We start from the raw sequence: 17,116 nt of genomic DNA on the forward strand, positions 1-17,116 counted from the left end.
ATTAACCTTAATACAACTGGAACACACAGACTTAACAGTGGCGACGAGTCCGATTCTTACCCTGCGGCAGTTTATATCCACGGCGGCTTCGTCCACAGAACGGGCATCGAAGAGAGGCATCCACCCTCATCACCCTGCTGGAAGACACGTCGCGCAGCAGGCATCGAGAACCCGGAGTGCAGAAGACATCCTGAACTCGAAGCCTCCATCAGCGGCAGTCAGCTATCTTCTTTCTACCTCGGTGGTGGGTAAGCCGGTCAGCGACGCGAGCAGAAAGTCGGCCGCGTTGGCTGTACAGACGGGGGGAGGAAGACGGAGGAATAAGGGCGGTGAGATCGATCGCGACCGGAGATAAGGGCCGGGCCGCATTCGGGCCGAAAGGCGCAGTGCGGGGACATCGATCGCGGCTGGTGATAAGGGCCGGGCCGCTTTCGGGCCAAAAAGGTGCAGCGTCTGGGGCGACTGAAGCCGCGAGAGCCGCGGTGAAGGCAAACGCAGCCGGTGCTAATAACCGGGCTGCAAGAAGGGCTGCGAGGCGCGACATCGGGGAAGCGCGAATGCCCGAGGGAGCCGCGGTGAAGCGGAGACAGCGTCGGGGGAGTTACTAACAGCTGGGAAAAGGGAGCAGCAGCGGCACGCCAAACGCCATTGCAGCCAGTGGGTGAAGACCGCCAAGCGCGGGAAAACCGCCATTTTGTAGGCGGAGGACGAAGACAAGAGCGGGAAGCCGCCATCTTGGGTTAAAATAAATTGCAACGATGCCTAAACATGGGAACATTAATACCTTTGATAGCGACATCGAAGATTGGGCCATGTATGTAGAACGCATACAAAATTATTGTAAAGCAAATAAAATCCCAGATGCAGAGAAAGCACTAACATTATTAAACTTAATGGGTGCGAAGACATACGGGCAATTGAAACACCTTTTATCACCAGATGAATCGCCGGATAAGACGTTCGAGGAGATTGTTACTGTCCTGAAAAATCATCTAAACCCCACGCCGCTGATGCTAGCGAAACGATTTAAATTTTACAGCAGAAGGCAGCTGAAGGATGAAAGCAATGCTGAATATTTAATGGAATTGCGTAAGCTAGCAAAGTACTGTCAGTTTGGAATGGGACTAATAGACGCGCTAAGAGATAAATTTGTGTGTGGATTATTAAAAGAAGATACACAAAAGCGACTGCTCGAGGAGAATGAGCTGACGCTTGAGAAAGCGGTCACTATGGCAGCAGCACACGAAGCCGCAGCGAGAGGCACGGCAGTAATGCAGCTACGGTCACCGGAACTCAGTACAAATAAATTGGGTTTGAGTACTGTAAAATGTTATCGTTGTGGAAAGACAACACACGATCAGAACCAGTGTTGGTTTAAAAACCAAGAATGCAGAACGTGTGGCAGGCTTGGCCACATAGCTAACGTATGCCGGTCAGGAAAGAAGACCAGCAACAAAAAGTCACCGCAAGGAAAATACATAAAAGTGCACAAGGTGACAAAGACCAGTTCGAACGAACAGAAGTCAGATTCAGGCGCTAGCAGTAATGAACTGGGTAGCTTAAGAGTACATAACGTTGGTAAGGATGCAGATCTCCAGACAATTTGGGTCACTCTTCAGATAGCAGGAGTCCAAGTAAAGATGGAATTGGACACTGGATCGGCATTGACGGTCATGAATAAGAAAGATTACAAAAGGTTATTCCAACATATTCCCCTACGGGATACGGAGATTATATTGAAAACATACACGGGGCAAAGAGTGTACCCCATCGGAAAGATAGAGGTAAAAGTGGTCCACAAGGGCGAAGAAAGCCAAGTAATGGACTTATATGTGCTACCTGAAGGAGGTCCACCACTACTGGGACGGGAGTGGATTAGGAAAATGAATATGGACTGGCACTCCTTAAAAGCACTAACGGAAGATTCCGGGGAAACAGATGTCAAACCTAAACGATTGTCCAAAATATTGGATGATGCTAAAGAGGTGCTCCAGCAAGGACTGGGAACACTGAAAGGAATTACGGCGAACATCAAGATTGATGAACATGCACAACCAAAATTTTTCAAAGCCAGACCGGTACCCTATGCAATACGACCTACTGTAGAAGCGGAACTGGAAACGCTAGAACGTTCAGGTGTACTGTCTAAGGTAGATTGGAGTGAGTGGGCTACGCCCATTGTTCCCGTTATGAAACGTCCTTCGAGCAACAAACCAGGAGAACCAGGGAAGGTTCGCATCTGTGGAGATTTCAAGATCACCGTTAATCCGGTGCTTCACACGGTGCAGTATCCGCTTCCGCGGATTGAGGATATTTTTGCTTCGTTGTCTGGCGGGAAACACTTCACCAAGATAGACCTGGCGCAGGCGTACTTGCAGATGGAGGTTGAAGAAGAGTCACGCCAGTACCTCATGATCAACACGCATAGAGGTTTGAACCGGTATAATAGGCTGGTTTTTGGAGTGGCATCGGCTCCGGCAATTTGGCAGAGGGCCATGGAGCAGGTATTACAGGGAATTCCAGGCACACAATGTTACCTGGACGATATTCTGATTACAGGTGATGGTGATGAAGAACACCTCGCAAACTTGGAACTGGTGCTCAACAGACTGAAAGAGTATGGACTTAGAGTTAATCGGCAGAAATGTGAGTTCTTTCAGAAGCGGATCTCATACTGTGGTCATGTCATTGACCGGGAGGGGCTTCATAAGTCTCCTGACAAGATAGAGGCAGTTGTAAAGGCTCCCGCTCCGGATAATGTCTCTCAGTTGAGGTCGTTTCTGGGATTGATTAACTATTACCATAAGTTTCTACCGAATCTATCCACGGTACTGCACCCGCTGAACGCTCTTTTACAGAAGGGGGTACCATGGGAATGGAGCGAAAACTGTAAGAAGGCAATTCGCAAAAGCAAAGAATTGATCACCTCAGAGGAAGTGTTGGCTCACTTCAACCCGACACTGCCTATTCGGTTGGCTTGTGATGCTTCTCCATATGGTATTGGGGCAGTACTCTCACACAAGTTGCCAAATGGCACGGAAAGGCCAGTCGCGTTTGCATCCAGATCATTGACCTCCGCTGAGCGCAACTATGCGCAGATTGATAGGGAAGCTCTCAGCCTTGTATGGGGAGTGAAGAAGTTTAATCATTACCTGCAGGGCCAAAAATTCACACTTTTGACAGACCATCAGCCGTTGGTATCCATTTTTAACCCTAAGAAGGGTGTTTCGGTGATGACAGCACAGCGACTCCAGAGATGGTCCCTTTTCCTAGGGGCACATCAATATCAAATAGAATTCAAAGGTACGAAGCAGCATGGCAGTGCTGATGGGCTGTCGCGCCTGCCACTACGTGAAGCAGAAGAGACGATGAAAGTTGACCCTGTTGAGTTATTTCATTCGACCATCATCGAGTGTTTACCAGTCACCAATGCAAGTATTGAAAGAGAAACCAGGAACAACCCGACACTGTCCCGAGTTTACGAGGTGACAGTGAAGGGATGGCCAACACATGGTGATCCTCTGTTACCGGCATTCTCGGCAAGGCGAGACCAGCTGTCCGTCTGCCATGGTACTTTGATGTACGGGACAAGAGTGATTATTCCTCCCAAGTTACGGGAAAGAGTTCTAAAGGAACTGCATGAAGGTCATCTGGGGGGAGTTAAGATGAAAAGTCTTGCTAGGGCTTATGTATGGTGGCCGGGCATTGACCAACAGATAGAGGAGTTGACAAAAAGCTGCGCTGGGTGCCAAAAAGTGCAAAATGCACCTCCGATCGCACCGCTACACACATGGGAATGGCCTTCAGCCCCATGGCAACGTGTACATATTGACTTTGCTGGTCCATTCATGGACTCCATGTTCCTAATTGCGGTGGACGCACATTCCAAATGGCCAGAAGTGATCAAGATGAATACCACTACTTCAGAAAAGACAATTGCGGTGTTAAGAACAATATTCGCAAGGAACGGATTGCCAGAACAGATATGTTCGGACAACGGACCACAGTTCGTGTCGGAAGAATTCCAAAAATTCTTAAAGAAGAATGGGGTGAAACATTATACCTCTGCCCCATATCATCCGGCGACAAACGGGTTGGCCGAGAGATTTGTCCAAACATTCAAAAAGGCAATAAAGGCCATGAACGATGATCAGATTCCGTTACAACACAAGGTGGACAATTTCCTAATGGCATATCGAAACGCCGCTCATGCGGTGACTAACCAAAGTCCTGCCATGATGTTTTATAACAGGAGGTTGCGGTCCAGGTTGGGCTTGTTAAAACCAAATGTGCGGAGGGAAGTGGAAAACAAACAGTTCCGGCATATTAATAACAAGTCCACTCGAAGTTTCGACGTAGGACAACCAGTGTTGGCAAGGGTCTATGGAAACGAAAAATGGCAGTCCGGAACAATTCGGGCCAGACAAGGACCTCTGATATACACAGTAGATATTGGTAACAATGTGATAAGGCGTCATGCGGATCAACTGGTAGAATCAAGAGCAAGGGTCGAACCCATGGTTGCGACAGAGACAACTGTGGAAGACGTTAATGAACCTGAAGCATCTACCTCGGCAGGGACTGTACCTGATGATGACGTCCAATACATAGGAAACCAACAAGAAGAGTCACCTCAGCAACAAGAATCAGAGACCACTGAAAGGCGTTATCCAAACCGAATCAGAAGGCCTCCTGAGGGACTGAACCTTTGAACTGTTTATACCTGAAGTTATATATGTATATATGTTATTATGTTATGTTAAATGGGGATATGACTGTTAAGCTAAAAAGGGAGGATTGTGGTGTATGTAACCTGTTCCACCTTAAGAGAACTTAAGCCTGTTCCACCTTAAGAGATGTACTACTTTCTCTGGCTGCTGTATACGTAATACCGGTGGTGACCACCGGTATATAAGTACTGTGTAGTGATATTGTATTTAGTATAGTCCTGACCTCCAACTAGTAAAGACCTGTTGAACTTTATTCTTGTAGTCTGTGTCAGTAATTAATCTTAATACAACTGGAACACACAGACTTAACAGTCACTGCCTGTACTACAGTATACAGGAGCTGTAAAAGTAGTTCTCTCTTAAAGGTACATACACTACAGGCCGGGTAACGTGCACAATGGGCTTAATCAGCCCACTGAAGCCAAAATCGTTATTTCAGAGCAGATTAAACCGGCAGCGGGACCGGTACCCACCGGACATCGAACCCGACACTAACCCGCCTCCACTCGAAAAATCGCGGCCTAAGACTTTAGTTTTGGACTTAGGCAAGTCACTCTCAAACTTAATGTGAAATTCTATCATATATTGATCTCTCGGCCCCACAAGTTTCTTTACTATGAGATTGTTAATTAACCCTGTCTCATTGCACAATAAAAGATCTAAAATAGCCTGTTCCCTGTTTGGTTCCATGACATATTGTTCTAGGAAACTATCCCGAATATATTCCATGAACTCGACCTCCAGACTACCTTTGCCAAATTGATTTGTCCCACCTATATGAAGATTAAAGTCCCCCACGATTATTTACCTTTGTTAAAAGCTCCTACTATTTATTGATTAATATTCTGTCCAACGGTATAGCTACTGTTAGGGGGCCTATATACTACTCCTACCAGTGTTTTCTGCCTCTTGTTATTCCTTATCTCCACCCATACTGATTCTAACTCCTGATCCTCCGCGCTGAGATCCTTTCTCTCTACTGTCCTTATGTCATCCTTTATTATCAGGGCTACCCCCCCCCTCCTTTTCCATTCTGCCTGTCTTTTTGAAACGTCAAGTACCTTGGAACATTTATTTCCCAACCTTGGTCGCCTTGCAACCACATCTCTGTAATGACTATTAGATCAAACCCATTTATCTCTATTTGTGCCATTAGTTCGTCTATCTTGTTATGAATGCTTCATGCATTCAGTTAAGGAGCACTTAATTAAAATTTTTACCATTATTCCCTGCTTTGAGCTTATTATCTGCTGCACTGCTACCATTAAACTCTCTGTCCCTTCCTGGCACACTCTGCTTATTTTTACCCAAATCACTACACTGCTCTATTGCCTTGACCTTTCTCTTTAGATTTCTAAATCTCCCCTCACCTGACCCCTCCCCCCGCCTTTTTTAGTTTAAAGCTCTGTCTGCTGCCCTAGTTAATCGATTCACCAGGACGCTGGTCCCAGCCCGGTTTAAGTGGAGCCCAACCCGACGGAACAGCTCCATCTTTCCCCAATACTGGTGTCAGTGCCCCATGAATTGAAACCCCTTCTTCCCGCACCACTCCTTGAGCCACGCAATTAACTCTCTGATCTGCTTGACCCTATGTCAATTTGCGCGTGGCTCAGGTAGTAATCCAGAGATTATTACCCTTGAGGTTCTGCTTATTAATTTAGACCCTAACTCCTCAAACTCCCTCAGCAGAACCTCATTCTTAGTTCTACCTATGTCGTTGGTTCCTACATGGACCACGACAACTGAATCCTCCCCCTCCCACACCAAGTTCTTCTCCAGCTGTGAGGAGATATCCTTAACCATGGCACCGGGCAGGCAACACAGCCTTCAGGACTCTTTCATGGCTGCAGAGAACAGTGTCTATCCCCCTGACTATACTGTCTCCTACCACTACCACATTCCTTCCTTTTCCCCCCACTTGGATGGCCCTCTGTACTACAGTGCCATGGTCAGTTTATTATCTGAATGGCAATAGATTGGGAGAAGGGGAAGTGCAACGAGACCTGGGTGTCCTTGTTCACCAGTCGCTGAAGGTAAGCATGCAGGTACAGCAGGCAGTTAAGAAGGCAAATGGTATGTTGGCCTTCGTAGCGAGAGGGTTTGAGTACAGGAACAAGGATGTCTTGCTGCAGTTGTACAGGGCCTTGGTGAGACCACATCTTGAGTATTGTGTGCAGTTTTGGTCGCCTTATCTGAGGAAGGATGTTCTTGCCATGGAAGGAGTTCAGCGAAGATTCACCAGACTGATACCTGGGATGGCAGGAATGATGTATGAGGAGAGATTGGGTCGATTGGGCTTGTACTCGCTGGAGTTTAGAAGAATGAGAGGTGATCTCATTGAAACTTATAAAATTCTGACAGGACTGGACGGACTAGATGCAGGAAGGATGTTCCTGATGGTCGGGGAGTCCAGAACCAGGGGACACAGTCTAAGGATAAAGGGTAGGCCATTTAGGACAGAAATGAGGAGGAATTTCTTCACCCAGAGAGTGGTGAATCTGTGGAACTCTCTACCACAGAAGGCGATGGAGGCCAGTTCATTAAATATATTCAAGAAGGAGTTGGATATATTTCTTAAGGCTAAAGGGATCAAGAGGTATGGGGAGAAAGCAGGGACCGGGTAATGAATTTGGATGATCAGCCATGATCACATTGAATGGCGGAGCAGGCTCGAGGTGCCGAATGGCCTACTCCTGCTCCTATCTTCTATGTTTCTATGCTTTGCCCATCCTCCCTGCAGTCCTTTTCCTCATCCATACAGGTAGAAAGTACCTTGTACCTGTTGGACAAGGTCCAGGGCTGAGGCTCCTCCATCACTGCATCTTGGGTCCCCATACGTTCCTAAATTGCAGTCACACCCTCCTGTCCTTGACCACTGACAAACTCTAAAGTACTACTTAACCTAAAGGGTGTGACTGCCTCCTGGAACAAAGTGTCCAGGTAACTCTCCCCTTCTTGATGCATTGCAATGTCTGCAGCTCGTACTCCAGCTCAACACCTCTGAGCCGAAGTTCCTCGAGTTGCAGACATTTACTGCAGATGTGGCTGCTCAGGGTTGCGATGCTCTCCACAAACTCCCACATGCTGCAGTTACGACACACCACCTGCCCTGCCATCTCTAACCTTGTTTTATTTATTAATTCATTAGTTAAAGCTTTTATTCAATCGATATTTTGGTTTTATTGTTTGATTCTTTTATATTGTTTAAGTTATTAATTTAATAATTACTAGCAAGTTACAGTTTTCCTTCAGGTACTTATCCAATTCCCTTTTGAAAGCCACAATTGAATCTGCTTCCACCACCTTTTCAGGCAGTGAATTCCAGATCCTAACCACTCGCTGCGTAAAAATGTTTTTCCCCATGTTGCCTTTGGTTCTTCTGCCAATCACGTTAAATCTGTGTCCGCTGGTTCTCGACCTTCTGCCAATGGGTACAGTTTCTCTCTATCTCCTCTGACTAGACCCCGTATGATTCTGAGCACCTCTATCAAATCTCCTTTCAACCGTCTCTGCTCTAAGGAGAACAACCCCAGCTTCTCCAGTCTATCCACATAACTGAAGTCCCTCATCCCTGGAACCATTCTTGTAAATCTTTTCTGCACCCTCTCTAAGGCCTTCACATCCTTCCTAAAGTGCGGTGCCCAGAATTGGACACAATACTCCAGTTGAGGCCGAACCACTGTTTTATAAAGGTTCATCATAACTTCCTTGCTTCTGTACTCTATGTCTCTATTTATGAAGCCCAGGATCCCGTATGCTTTTTTACACAATTTGTGACAATATCCAGCAGTAGCTTAGAAAGTAATAATGGAAGTGATCAAGATTGACAGAATCAGGAAATTGGATAATTTCTATCAGCAGCAGTGACATGACCGATGCTGAAGGATGGGAACATAAACTAACGTGACAACATGCACTCAGATTGCTCAGCAGACTACCAAGTGGGTTGACATCACTCAGTGAATATTTGACAGCAGGAGATGTTTTTGCCATATATGTCATCATCACTTTACTCATACTAAGATATGACTCCCAGACAGTAACCTGTACAGATAATTTTTGACTTAGAAGGCAACAGAAGAATAAGAGAAGCAGTAGGACCAACTTGGTATTAAAGAAGCTATTGGGGCAGAAATTCCTCCCCAAACGCGTGAGTACGGAAGGCGTACTCGCGTCTGGCCGGAGGAAATGCAGGTTTTCAGCATGCACAGCGCATGCGCTGAAAACCGGCATTTCCTCTCTAACCCAAGAGGTGAAGAGGCTAGTGCGTGTGCTGTAGGGGGCAGCACGTGCGTCTTGGATTTCCTCTGTTTTGGGGGATTTGCGCATGTTTAAAGGCCTCCGGTCTTTACGCTTGTAAAAAGCACACGTAAGTATTTATTTTTACAGGTAAGTGGTGTTTTAGTGCAATTTAGAAATTTTTTTTCCACAGGTTTATTATTTTAAAGAATCTACAATAAGGTAAGTTTAGTTTTAGACCCTTTTTATTAAAAATTAATTTTTTTCAAAAAAAAAATTATTGTTTAAATTATTTTTTTAAACTTATTTATACTTAATTTAATGATTGGGATGTTTTTTAAAATTTTATTTAAAGTTTAAGTAGTGTTTTGGGGTGCAGTACTTCTTATGAGTTTGACAGTTCTTACTCTCAAACTTATGAATGAAGTTTCCCCTCCCCTGATTGGCTGAACAGTGCTCACCTGATCCCAGCCGGCACATCGCACTAACTACGCCGCTGGGTCAGGTTAGCACAGCGCGCCGACATCAGAACCTGGCCACTGAAAGGAAATCCACTGCGGGCCAGGTTTCAGATGTCGGCGCGCAGGGTGAGCGCACATCGGGGGCTTGCACGCGTGGCAAGCCCCCGACACCAAGTTCTGGGCCATTAAGTGCAGAACTGTACAAATATACGAAAATGCCAGGCAGGAAAAGGTCATCTGGTCCATCAAGCCTGCCCCGCACAGTCATGATGACTGAAGCAGCTTGAGTGAATATCCCCTACCCACCAGCAGCCACTCCAGTAATCTCCTAGGGGAGGCAAAAGCCAGATATAAACCCAAGGCCAATTAGGGAAAGAAAATCTGGGAAATTCAGAGAATCAGCACTCACCAGATATTTGTTTGAGGCTGGTACCTGCGTAAAGCAGCACAGGACCAGTAGATATTAGTTATGTTGCTAGCTCTACATTACCTTCTGGTTAGGAAGAACAGAGCATCTGATTGCTGATTACATTTTAATGCTAACAAAGAGCTGATGGGATAGTTGAATAACATTAAAAAGATAAAAAATGTGAACTGCCTGGGAATGATCAGTTACATGCACACTGCAGCTGGTGAAAAGCTGATGTGATACAAATCTACCTCCAGCAGGTGTTTTCACACCATTTGTCAAATTTATTTGGCGAACTCAAGACCCAAGTTATACCTTAGTTTGCATGATATGAAGCTAAAACTCCTCTGCATCACCGATAGATGTGTAGTGCAGCTATAAGTCAGCCTCCTTTAATTTTATTATTATTTCAGCTAATTGTTAAATCTTGTGTTGCAATTAAATAGACTCAAGACAATAGACAACCAGCTCACACTGGCAAATATCAGGTGTACAAGAAGACTCTTAACTGTCTACCTTTCTTCTCAAATAAATAATGAAACATCTGGAAAACCCAGCAAGCACTTACCTCAAACTGTGCACAGATATATAGTTACAAATAATGGTGGCCTCCTTCATTGTGAACACTGGGCCAGTGTTCAGAATCAGGAGTTTCTGTTCTTCCAAGGGACACTCCTGATGACAGTGCACCTGTAGGTAGTCGCAGAGAAACCTTCTCACATGACCAGAATCTAAAATCAGCAAGAGTTCCTGATCATCATCCAATGACCTGTGCTGGGAAAGTGTGTAGGTGTGGATATTGGGTGAGGAGGAGATTGGGTTCAGCAGTAAAGACCTCCACTGTTGAATGGCCTGCAGGCATTCATTGTCTAGGTTCAGACCTGAAATAAGGCCACCATTCAAATGGAAACATAAGAACATAAGAAAAAGGAGCAGAAGTAGGCCATTCGGCCCCTTGAGCCTGCTCTGCCATTCAATAAGATCATGGCTGATCTTCTACCTCAATTCCACTTTCCTGCACTATCCCCATATCACTTGATTCCCTTAATATCCAAAAGCCTATCGATCTCTGTCTTGAATATGCTCAACGACTGAGCTTCCACAGCCCTCTGGGGTAGAGAATTCCAAAGATTCACCACCCTCTGAGTGAAGAAATTTCTCCTCATATTAGTCCTAAATGGCCGACCCCTTATTCTGAGACTGTGACTCCCCTGGTTCTGGACTCCCCAGCCAGGGGAAACATCCTCCCTGCATCTACCCTGTCAAGTCCTGTAAGAATTTTGTATGTTTCAATGAGATCACCTCTCATTCTTCTAAACTCTAGAGAATATAGGCCTAGTCTACTCAATCTCTCCTCATAGGCCAATCCCCCCATCCCAGGATTCAGTCTGGTGAACTTTCGTTGCACTCCCTCTATGGCAAGTATATCCTTCCTTAGGTAAGGAGACCAAAACTGTACTCCATACTCCAGGTGTGGTCTCACCAGGGCCCTATATAATTGCAGTAAGACATCTTTACTCTTGTACTCAAATCCTCTTGTAATAAAGGCCAACATACCATTTGCTTTCCTAATTGCTTGCTGCACCTGCATGTTAACTTTCAGTGATTTGTGTGCAAGGACACCCAGGTCCCTCTGAACACCAACACTTCCCAATCTCTCACCATTTAAAAAAATACTCTGCTTTTCTATTTTTCCAACCAAAGTGTATAACTTTACATTTCTCCACATTATATTCCGTTTGCCATGTTCTTGCCCACTCACTTAGCCTGTCTATATCCCCTTGAAGCCTATTTGCATCCTCCTCACAACTTACATTCCCACCTAGCTTTGCATCATCAGCAAACTTGGATATGTTACATTTGGTCCCCTCATCCAAATCATTAATATAGATTGTGAATAGCTGAGGCCCAAGCACTGATCTTTGTGGTACCCCACTAGTTACAGCCGGCCAACCTGAAAATGACCCGTTTATTCCTACTCTCTATTATCTGTCCATTAACCAATCCTCATACTAGTATATTACCCCAAATCCTATGAGCCCTTATTTTGTTCAAAAACCTCTTGTGTGGCACCTTATCGAATGCCTTCTGAAAATCCAAATGCACCACATCCACTGGTACCCCCTTATATATTCTGCTAGTTACAACCTCAAAAAACTCTAAAAGATTTGTTTAACCTCCTAGGCTTCCACTCCACCAATATGCATCTGGTCATTGATCAGGAACATCACAGCACACAGGGCAACAGAAATTCTGGTGCAGTAGTTACAATTATCTAATTTCAATGCCAGGCAATGAACGCAAAAACTCCAGATCAAAAAGTTAGCTTTATAGATCGTCAAACTAGGTCAATTGTTTTTCTTGGTATGACAGCTCCATTGTTGCAGCAACTAAGAAACCAATACCTTTTACATAGTATTTAATCACCCCTATATGCACTCACCCTTATAATCCCTAATTTTGTATTGAACAAGATATACATCCTGATCTCCCATGATATTATTCTCAAGAATAGAGATAATGGGTTGTGTACATCTTTCCAAGTTTGTAACATCACAGGAACAGAACTTAAAAAATGTCACAGACTGGGGAATTTTAGACAAAACATTTACTCAATGGCAGCTTTTAGTCAACAGTTTTAAAACCTCTGCACACCTAGATCACCTAATATTTAACACAGATGTTATAAGTGCACAGTGTCCATTAACGAATGAGGCAACCCATCTCCCGCAGGTGCACCTCCACTTACCTCACCCTAACACAGGGGGTTCGGTTCCTCACCACTCGGTCAGCTTCTGGCGTTGAATCTATACCACTACTGGGAGCCTTCACAATGGTATGCGAAAGATGGCACCTCTGACAGGGAGCGACTCAATGAGACATTAGCCCAAGACTGCATTTGCCTTCTCAGGTAGTTTTAAAAGGATCCCACGGCACCTGTTGAAGAAGAGCAGGGAATTCTCCTGGTGCCCTGGCCAACATTTAGCCCTGAACCAACATCATCAAAATAGATTTATCTCACTATTGCTAGTGGGAGCTTGCTGTGTGCAATTTGGCTGCCGCGTTTCCCTACATTACTACACTTCAAAAGTACTTAATTGGCTGTGATGCACGTTGGGAGATCCTGAGGTTGGGAAAGGTGCTTCATAAATGCAAGTTTCTCAAGTCCTTTCTTTAATGCATTTAATAATACAAACTCAGTGAGGATGGATTTCTGTTTATCCAAACCCAATGCATTTGTAATAGCAATATTCTGCTGGAGACAGATTCAGAACTAAGTGGCTGGCAGTGTTTAATTTTCTTTTGTTGTTGCTTTCTGCTCTCTTATATTCATCTGTGTACTTTTTTGTTGCCTTCAGTGCAGATGGACGTTTTGAATCCTCCCTAATGACAAAGGCTATTGTGAAGTTTAATGGTCTGGTGAGATGGACACCTCCTGCGAGTTACAAAAGCTCCTGTACAATAGATGTCACATTTTTCCCGTTTGACAAGCAAAACTGTTCAATGAAATTCGGCTCCTGGACCTATGACAGTGGCCTGGTTGACCTAATTCTGGTAGATGAAGAGGTGGACCGAAAGAATTTCTTTGACAATGGAGAGTGGGAAATTCTAAATGCCACAGGAGTGAAAGGGATGAGAAGGGATGGCTACTATTCATATCCATTTATCACCTATTCCTTTGTACTGAGGCGCTTGCCTCTATTCTACACGTTGTTCCTGATTGTCCCTTGCCTCGGTCTATCTCTTCTAACTGTACTGGTATTCTACTCACCGTCAGACGAAGGGGAGAAGCTATCGCTGTCCACCTCAGTTCTGGTTTCCCTGACTGTGTTCCTTTTGCTTATTGAAGAAATAATCCCTTCTTCCTCAAGGGTCATCCCATTGATTGGCGAGTACTTGCTGTTTATTATGATCTTTGTCACCCTCTCGATCATTGTCACTGTCTTTGTTATAAACGTCCATCATCGATCCTCAACCACCTACCACCCCATGGCCCCATGGGTCAAAAAGCTGTTCCTTCAAACCCTTCCCAAACTTCTGTGCATGAGGGGCCACACTGATCGCTACCACTGTTCGGAAAATGCTACTGACAGTCCGAAGGTAGAGCAAAAAACGTTTGAGAAACGTTGGCACAATGCGGCGAAGAACAATGAAAATGCATCTATGGTCACCATCTTAGAAAAGGCCGCTGAATCTGTGAGATACATCTCAAGCCACATAAAGAAAGAGCATTCCATTCGAGAGGTAAGGGCAGTGGAGAGGTGCAAGGCTGCAAAGTACATGTTGTTAGTTTTCAAAACAAAATAATACCCTAAAGGTACATACGTTGCAGCTTCATTGCTGTTTTCAATGATTCTGAATACCAGGATGTAACTTATAACCATAAAAATAAAGGAGCATTTAATAACTACGATCATTTTTTTTCTCTCAAGAATAGCCCTCCTGAATTTCTTTTTCATTCTAATATTTTTTTAAATTCCACTCTATTTTGTACGTCACAAATACCACTTTTAGTGAGAGGGCAACAAAGTAAGTTGCTGACACTCCTCTACTAGTGTTGGTCTACGATTGACTGGTGTGCTTGAGTGGCTTAGGGTCCACTTCTCTGTGTCTTTGCATTGCCACTCTTTACCATCTCAACTATCTTCCAGTGACCCACTTTTTTTAATCAATTTGTCCCTGTATCTCCTTTTCTGTATGTTTTTTGCTAACCTCACATCTGTATCTCTTCAGCTTCAATTATCTCTTGATTTAATTTTCACTTTCAAATAATTTTTTTTAGTAACTGCTTCACAATCTAAATCTAAGGGTATCAAGCTAAGAGAACTCAACTGAAGGTGGCCCAGCAATTCAAAGACTTTGCATGGGACCTCTCTCCAATGTTCTGACTTTGAGTCCCCAGAGATCTGATATTTGAACTTAGCTCAGTGATTGTTAGCTTTACTACTAGCCAAAGTATTTTGTGGATGTTGCCTGCACCATTTTGGGAAGCGGGCTGAGGATAATTTATGTTGGATGCCTTTTCCCTGCTTAAAGAAAAAAATTAACAGACAAATCCTAGAGACACATTGAAGGTGTTGGTGTAGAATTCAGCGATCTAGGCCATCTTGGCAGCGAAAGGCTGCATGGCAGGGATTAGTCCCAATAGGGAATCCAAAGAGAAACCATCAGTGTTTTTCAAAGTGATCTCTAGTGTGTGCACTGTCCAGGAGTCCACCAATGTAGCCTTTCCACTCATTCAATGATAGTACCATTCAGCCATCAACAATCCAAACTACCAACCTCTGCTACACCCAATCCACCATCTACTGACCTACCCATCCCTTTATAAATCAGGCTTTCTCTACTTCCATCTATGTATCTCACCATCTCTTTATCAATCCAATTTTCTTTCATTCTTCCATCAGTTTCTCCCTCAGGTAAATTAATAATATTCAGAATGCATTTTTAAACACTGTTTCTCTCTATTCAGGTTGTGGAAGACTGGAAATTTGTGGCTCAAGTGTTGGATCGGATCTTCTTATGGCTGTTTTTGCTGGTGGCCATTCTGGGATCGGTATTGATATTTGCTCCAGCACTTCAAATGTGGGCAAGCATCGTAATAATGCCCAGCGTAAACTATCATAATTAACCTGAGATGTGGCACGTTGATATTTTGGATCAGGTTTGCTAATACGTCACTTGCTATTAGATTTAGCTATATTTTATAGAAGGACAATGATTTGACAAGTAATCCTTTGCGAGCCATGGCAGAACACGGATATTTATACATAATAGGCAAGGGGTTCCCGCTGGGTTGCGCTGGTTTTTTCAGCGCAGTTCGCCCAACATCGGCCAAATCGGTGCACAAGACTGCGGAATTTCAAGTGCAAGTTACGTCCAGTGCAAAATTGAGTTTCTGCAATCTTTTGCACTAGTTTAAAAAATATTACACTGGAAGCCGGTCCCGCCCACAAAACTGGCCACTCCCCCAGCTAGAATTAATCACTGTGGCGAGTTTCCGCTAATTGCACCCGTTTGCGGGCTTTCCAGGAGGCTCTTAACATCAAGCTTTTTTTAGGCACAAGGGCACTAATAGGCACATTTTAAAAGCTTTTAAATATGTTTTAAAAACATAGAACATAGAAAAATAGGAGCAGGAGTAGGACATTTTGCCCTTTGAGCCTGCTCCGCCATTCAATATGATCATGGCTGATCCTCTATCTCAATACCATATTCCTGCTCTCTCCCCATACCCCTAGATGCCTTTTGTGTCGAAAAATCTATCTATCTCCTTCTTCAATATATTCAGTGACTTGGCCTCCACAGCCTTCAGTGGTAGAGAATTCCACAGGTTCATCACCCTCTGATTGAAGATCCAGTTACAAGCTGCTCGTCTGAGTCACAGTCAGGATTTCAGTGTCTTGCATGTAGGAATTATGCTATGTTAGAGTCCTGGCTTTATTCCTCACAGCTATATTCCCCTATGAACACCCTCACAACCTTCAAACTCCACTAATTTGTATATCAGTCTGCTTCCGTAAAATAAAATGTTTTCTTGTTATGAACATACTCTAGTCTGTGTCCTATTTCCTCCACACAGAATGATACAGATTTAACGTTATTTATACCGTAACCGACCTCCTTAGTAGTGGTTGCCTAAATTTGGTTTTACTTGTTCTTCCTGTGCTGGTACAGGCACGACGGACCGAATGGCCTCCTTCTATGCTGTAAGGTTCTATGATTCTATGGTTTCACCTCTTCCCATGCAGTCCCACTGTTTTGAAAAAAGCACGATAATCACAGTCTCCTACTGAAACTCCTTCTTTCGCAGGAGCTCAAAACTTCGGCTCTGTTGACCTTCCTGATGTGCCAAATAACTGCCCGAAACCGTGAAGTTAAAGTTTAAGACTGAGGGCTTTTATTAAGTAAGAATCATGGCAGAGTTAACAGAGTTCATCATCGACCGAGCCCTTGGTAGAACATACCAGAAGAGGGGCGGGGCCAGGGAGGAGCATTAGTGGTTCCCCCTGGTGGAACATTCCAGACATTACAAGTACAAGTACAAATATCAGAACACAGAGTTATTTCATCACATTCACCCCCTGCTATAGATTCAGTCTGTCAGGAGGTCTGATAATCCTCTGGGAATGACGTAACTCTTGCTGAGGCTCCTCCCGGAGTACTAACTCCGGTTCATTCGAATTCCCAGAATCATCAGTATTTTCCACACTGAGGGTTTGTGTCTCTGAAGGTCCAATACCACGATTGAAAACTCTACTCTCAGAGTTGAACTA

At 44.4% G+C, this 17,116-nt stretch overlaps 1 protein-coding gene across 3 annotated transcripts in view; it reads left to right on the forward strand.

The window, feature by feature from the left end:
• Positions 1 to 16,381, forward strand: part of LOC147124818 (neuronal acetylcholine receptor subunit beta-3-like) — a 96,629-nt gene extending 80,248 nt beyond the window's left edge. For all 3 annotated transcript variants that reach the window (XM_085993564.1, XM_085993553.1, XM_085993570.1), the window contains exons 5-6: positions 13,199 to 14,084; positions 15,313 to 16,381. In XM_085993564.1, the coding sequence (XP_085849690.1) occupies positions 13,199 to 14,084; positions 15,313 to 15,471 (1,045 nt within the window). In that variant the 3' untranslated portion in view covers positions 15,472 to 16,381. The remainder of the gene's footprint in view (positions 1 to 13,198; positions 14,085 to 15,312) is intronic.
• The last annotated feature ends 735 nt before the right edge of the window (positions 16,382 to 17,116 follow it).

The sequence above is a fragment of the Somniosus microcephalus genome, chromosome 1 (assembly GCF_052327205.1).
Source record: "Somniosus microcephalus isolate GS21.2 chromosome 1, FLI_Smic_1.0, whole genome shotgun sequence".
Lineage (NCBI taxonomy): Eukaryota > Metazoa > Chordata > Chondrichthyes > Squaliformes > Somniosidae > Somniosus > Somniosus microcephalus.